At 46.5% G+C, this 6,594-nt stretch overlaps 1 protein-coding gene across 1 annotated transcript; it reads left to right on the top strand.

Annotated features, from left to right (window-relative positions):
- Window positions 1-235: 235 nt before the first annotated feature.
- LOC146783113 (olfactory receptor 5B21-like) lies at window positions 236-1,165 on the top strand. Its single transcript, XM_085638311.1, has one exon. The coding sequence runs from the start codon at window positions 236-238 to the stop codon at window positions 1,163-1,165; it is 930 nt and encodes a 309-aa protein (XP_085494437.1).
- The last annotated feature ends 5,429 nt before the right edge of the window (window positions 1,166-6,594 follow it).

Genomic DNA, 6,594 nt, shown 5'->3' with positions numbered 1-6,594 from the left:
GAGGAGGATATCGCTACCAGTAAATGAGAAAAGACTGGGGACTAAATGTCCTGACGACCACTTCTAAAAAAGTAGAGCTCAGAATATTCCTTTATAATTATTATATGACCTGCAGTACTATTGTAATTACATGAAATATTTAAAAGTACATTATAATGCAATATATTCTTCATTTTTTTCAAAGTTGAAATGATTGGTCTTCCTTCCAGGTAACAGGAGATATTAAGGAGTGAACATGGAAAATAAATCAGCGGGGACAGACTTCATCCTGTTGGGGCTGACAGATCGTCAGGAACTTCAGACCGTCATTTTGGTGTTGTTCTGTCTCATCTATATAATCACTGTTTTGGGTAACTTGGGCATTACTTTCTTAATCATCAATAGCCCAAAACTTCACACGCCCATGTATTTCTTCATCATGAATTTGTCCTTCGTTGAGCTTGGGTATTCCACTTGTATTGTGCCCAAAATGCTGGCGAGTCTCTCCTCCGGAAGTCAATCGATCTCGTTCATTGGTTGTGCAGCTCAGTTTTATCTTTTCGCATCACTTGTGATTTCGGAATTGTATATTCTGTTGATCATGTCGTTCGATCGATACATGGCGATATGCTATCCCCTACACTACACTAGACAGATGTCGCCCAGATTCTGTGTGCTGCTGGTGGCCATATCTCACACTTACGGCTTCACAGATGCGATGACACAGACCGTCCTGACTTTTCGCTTACCCTACTGTGGCTCGCATGAAATCCAGGGGTTCTTCTGTTCAGACCCGTCCCTCCTCAAGGTTGCCTGTGGTGACCTCAGGGTGAAACAAACCCTCATCCTCATATCTGCTGGCTTCAACTTGTCCATCACATCTCTCGGCATATCTCTGTCCTACACGTTCATCATCTCAGCCATCTTACGCATCCGCTCAGCGGAGGCGAGGCGTAAGACGTTCTCCACATGTTCCTCCCACCTGATGTCAGTCTTCATCTTCTACGGGTCCCTCTGTTTTATGTATCTGCGCCCCAGCTCTGAGCAGTCCATGGACCAAGACAAGGTGGTCACAGTATTCTACACAGTCATTATCCCCATGCTGAACCCCATGATCTACAGTCTGCGGACAAGGGAAGTGAAGGAGGCCCTTAAACACACACTGAACAGGACATTCACTTCCTGAAACTCCATTCCCTCACCCTGCAGGAGCCATGTGCAACAGTTATTTGAAGACAGGGGTTTCTGTATTCCCTCTTTCACTGGGAAAAAAAAATCAAATTAAACAAACTCTGCTTCCATTGTGCTATAGTTCTAAATATTGGTTGTTATTTTTTGGCTGTAATTAATGTCACATGAAACTTACAGTTGTGAATTGTTTCTTGCTGCCGTTGACCTCAGAGGAACTACAACGTTGCTGTTTCTTAATTTTCAGTTGCATAAAGGACATTTCCAATGTTTGTTTAGTTTAGTATTTGGTGTCCTGTTTGGCTAATAAGAATGAGCCACTTTCAGTTTTTGCTGCTCTCTTCCTGGACCCTTAGTCCTCTCTCTCTTTCACTCACCATTAGACATAGAGAGAGGACTCTGCGGTTCTTCCCCCACTTTCTTTGATTAGGTTAAATTGTATGATACGTTATTTATGTTATTTTTCGCACTTTTGTTCAAGGTTTGCCATCTTTCTTCATCTATAGTTCATTATTTAGAGTGGCATGAAAAAGTCTGTGGCATATTCTCAAGCATTATCACTCCCTCTTACTTCGGGCCATGCTCCAGGTCATCCGCGGCCTTCAGATCATTCTCCTGTACATTTTTAATTTAATGCAGTTATTTTCCAGAAATATTATCCAGTTTCCACAGTTGTATTTATCCTGCAAAATGTTAACCTCACTCTTCAAGTGTTCTAAAATTCGCAAAATAAATCAAATGAAAACACTTTTTCCATTGTGTTTTAAGCATTTTGTCACACTTATAAGTGTTATTTTACTACTAGCCTCATCAACAAGGGCGCTGCAGTCGGTGGTTCAGGAGCCTGGTGGGGAGGGAGACCCAGGTTATAAAAGCAGCATCGTTAGGACCAGATGTTGGGAATGGTCCTGTTAAATGGTAGCGGCAGTTTCAGTCGATAATCTTTCAAGTATTTGCCCGGCGGTAATCGCCTCTCATACCACTCGATAATTTACCAATAAAAGAGGCAGGCGCCGGAGACTGGAAGGCAGGAAACAAAGTTTTATTCCGTCGGAGCAGAACACATCAGATCAGACAGCAAGGTATCGTCACGAGGTGCTCTAACTGCATCTCTGAGACCTGGTCTCTTATACACTGGTTTATTGCTTTATTACACATAGTATATTCTTGAGACTCCCTTGATGCCTGAAAGAACATCCCCTGAAGCCCCGGCTCAGATCCGATCCCACACATAGATACAGTAGAAGTTCCCACCCTACCCGCAGTGGGAGATGGCTATCGCGCAGCAGGGAATTCCGCTAATTCCCGGGGGTGTGTGCAACCGGCCGGGTCTCAGGGGGTAGGGGCTTTGATTCTACTGTAATCCCTTTGATGTGGGGTGTTTCCCTTACAGTAGGGGCAATAAACTGCATCCGCAGGGCTAGGCGATGGCCTGGGACCAGTTCAGACAATGGGGCGCAGAGGAAGGGGGTTATCAAAGGAGAGGCATGACCATGTATGGGTTGTCGGTCGGAAGTGGTTCCGTAGCAGGGTCGCGCAGAAGGAGAGGGTTTATGGCCTGTATGAGAGAGCGGGGGTGGCCAGCGCGCGGGGGATGCTTGCAGCGCCAGGGGAAAGCGCTGGCGGTCGAGAGTGAGCGGGGAGAGAGTGGGGTGCCTAAAATGGCGGCCGTGCGTTCGCTTGTGCGTGGTGCTGGGGAGGGGCAAGACGGCGCAGATAATGTTCAGTTTGCGAGCTAAATTTCCACAGTCCTCCCTTTTAACATATCTCGCCAGCTTGTCCGGCCAATATTCGCCTTTGTTAGCCTTTCAGTTACAGTATCGTCGATGTTCGTCACACATTTTAATGATACAGAGTCGTTTAGGGTAGGCAGGAGTAATCTGACACATTTGTACATTGTCTCATACAGTTTGATAAAGTAGGCGAGGAGGAAGTACATTCAAAGTTGCAGTATAGTCGTGTACATGGCTGGTGTTGTATGAATGTTACTATACAAAGTTACATTTTCTTAACTTCTCAGTGTACAGTCGGAAGTGATTGATGCAACATCATGAAAACTTGATAAGAAGATAGTTAATATAATAAGGTGGTTGGGAGAGGATTTTCAACTTTGACATGGGTTCTTCTTTCCAGTGTCCTTGTTTCATAAAGAGCTATCACTGGTAAGCTCTCATTGTTGTTCTTCTTTCGTTGGCACTGTTGAGCACCGGCGGTGGAACTAAGGTCCAGCTCAAATCCGATTTCTTCACGTGGCAGGGTGTGACCACTCACTGTTCTTTGATCACAGTCCTGTTCCTTAACACAGTTCACCACAGGTACTTTTGAGACAGGGTGCCGGCCTTTTGTTCCTCGGTAGTAGGTCAAAGTCATAGTCCAAATGAAAGAGGAAGAGAGAATGGGGTGGCATGGGATCGGATCAAAAATGCGGACCAAGGAGAGCAGAATCTTTTCAGCACTGGGCCCGACGGGTTGAGACTTCAGGCACGCTGGTCAGTGAGCAGGGGCCTCGATGTAGCCCTTCGCGCTCATCGTTCTGATAACGGTGTCTCGTCTCACACCCTTGTTGCTTCGTCGCTTCCCCCTTGGTCGATGTCATAGATGTTTTATGATCCGCAGCCAGACTGTGCGTCACGTCCGACCCCTCTCTTCCGATGGCTGCAGGTTATCCTTGAATAGGTTATAAGAAACGAAAGTCTTAGAGATCTTGGCAGGGAAGACATTTACATACTTCATTTCTCTCTCCCAACCACTGAGTAGTTGCGGAAGTGCTCTTATCTGTTACTACATGATTGGTGCCTATTAACTCTGATGTTAATGTGCGTGTTACTAATCTATTAATTACTGCTGTGGTGCAGGGTTCTGTGGGTGTCCCTGTCCATCGTCTGGCCTTCTAGGTGTCGGTTTCTGCGCCTTATAATACAAGGTTTGGTAGTACCCGTAAGTGCGAGGTGCTACTGTCATGCGTTCATGAGTATCCTTTTCATACAGTAGGTGACCCTTTATCAGTTTAAAACAGGGCCATCAGTTGTTTCGTTCGGGATACTCTGAGACGGCTTAGTATAGGGCTGGAGTTATCTCTGGGAGAACAGGGTGCTTTAGACATTCTATTTCGGGCTAATTGGTCAGGGGTAATTCTGGGTGGTGGAGATGGTGTCCTTTAAGAACAAAAACCACTGACATATAGTCCCCGTGTTGAGGGTCAGATTGGGAGACATCAGTCGTCTTACCTGTCCTTTCCTTCTCAGCCGATTAGGCTTAACGTTCGCAGAAAGGAGAGGTAGTAATCGTGGTAAAGTATGGTCGTTTTTTGTTTCTGTCAATTTTGTTCGAACACCACCGTGTTTGGGCCAATTATACACTTACCAAAGAGGTGTATGTCGTTAATTTATTCAAGAAGAAAGAGGACAAGAAAGAGCCTTTTGCGAGGGAGGGGGAGAGAGAGTGAGAGAGAGAGAGAGAGAGAGAGAGAGAGAGAGAGAGAGAGAGAGAGAGAGAGAGAGAGAGAGAGAGAGAGAGAGAGAGAGAGAGAGAGAGACGTGTGCATCAAGTAGGCTATTCTGGCGTACATACGACACAAAACGAGAGAGAGAGAGATGGGTAAGATAATAGGCCACTTGGTGCACACACAACATGGAGTAGCATGGGTCTGTTCCATGTAAGAAAACACAAGCGGGGAAAAGACATAAATTCGGTGATCACGTACACACAAATGTCGGATAGGGGGTGACAGTACATGCATCAAGATGGAGACTCAGGGCTGCGTTGAGCACGGGGACCTCTCCTTTCCTGTCCCCTATTTCCTACGCATGTGGCGTACCTTTAGCACTTTGTAGTTTATCTTAGGGGGTGTCTGACCCCTTTATTCTCCTCCCTTTGATCGGTGGACAAGCACTCCAATCATACAGTGACGCTCTCTTCAAGTGATCCAAACATGAAATGCATACACATTCATAGCGTATAATCGTAGTACACACGCACAATCATATCATACGGTTTTTCATGTTCCCAATGATGGTCTGTAATTTTACGCACTATCTCACAACGTTTGTCTATGTTTTCCCTGATATTGAACTCGGTGCGGTCCAGGTCCACTCCACTCTTCAGTCGGAACTTCGTCGTGACCTATAGAGGGGAAATAAGAGGGGAGGGGAGGTGCAGTATTCAAAATACCCCAGCGCGCGCAGACACGAAAGGTTCTACCTACCACGTACCAGGCTAGCCGCAGGGGTGGGTAATACCACGGACCCATTATTCTTTAGTTCGAGGCAAAGATGCTCTAGTTCATTCATCTCCTAAATTCGCGTTCCCTGGTCGTGCATGTATTTCTCAATTGGTCGTGTATTATGGTGCAGGATACCATACCTTGCATGCGACATGTACCTTAAGTTATAGTTCATTATTGATTCGACAATTCTTGGAAAAAGGGCAGGCGTGATGGGTACAAATTCCGTTAAACAAAAAGATTTTTAGGCAAATTGTGTCTGTATTATCTGTATGCTTTCGCTTAGGAGTAACAATCATTTATTTAAAAGAAAAAACTTTCAACAACCCAGATGATTAGTCATGACACTGATTTCGTAATTCCTTTTTAAGAAGCCCTTTATTTAAAACAATGTCAGTATGGAAGTACGGGCATACAGCCGCCATAGACCGGCCACGGTGTGAGAGGCGTCGAGCAACATGAGCAACACTGGATTAACATAAAAATCGGTTCCCCCCTCTCCCCCACCGCCATGTGTGAAAGCATCGCATACATGTATATATATCTCTTTTTAACACGAATGTCACGTGACTGGAACGCCACAAGGAGTTGTAGGCCACTCCTACATCAGCGCCATCTTAGGGCGGGGTCGGGCCAGTGCACAGTCTAAGTCTTTCCATGAATTAGCAGTTGAACCAGAATCCCCTTCGGTAGTTCGAGAACTTTCGTTAGCGTCAACTTTGCGTCACTGCAACCTTGTAGCAATGCCACGGTTTGTTCTTAGGGCGGGGCAGCAGGCGGGTTCTTCCGCCGACGCTTTACTGTCTCACTGTATCAAGCGGAGGCAAGGTGGCTGCCGCCCGGGGGCAAAAAGAGCAATGGTGGTGGTTTTGTCCTTACCGGAAGTCCGCAGGAGTCGAACGTCAAATGACTCCAACCAATTCTGCAAGGCTGAGGGGAGCGTTCTGTCAAGGGTGGGGCCCATGCCCTAGCAAACAAGCTTTCGAGTCCAGAATTGTCTCACGGTGGGCCAGGCCTGGAACCGGAGGGGTCAACCGCCGGAGTTCAAGGGCAGCAGTAGCAGCAGCTCTTCGGTACAGTCACCGGAGAGGAGCCAGCAGCAGTAACAGCGGCAGTTCGGATGGTACTGCCACCGGGGAGATTCCAGTAGCAGTGACGACAGCAGTTTGGATGGTATCACCACCGGGGTGGGTCCCCGATTACCT

Source organism: Triturus cristatus, chromosome 12 (genome assembly GCF_964204655.1).
Source record: "Triturus cristatus chromosome 12, aTriCri1.1, whole genome shotgun sequence".
Lineage (NCBI taxonomy): Eukaryota > Metazoa > Chordata > Amphibia > Caudata > Salamandridae > Triturus > Triturus cristatus.
This window is presented reverse-complemented; position numbering and strand designations above follow the sequence as displayed.

Excerpts from the sequence above, each read along its gene's own strand:
- LOC146783113 (XM_085638311.1), top strand. The coding sequence starts at position 236 with ATGGAAAATAAATCAGCGGGGACAGACTTCATCCTGTTGGGGCTGACA.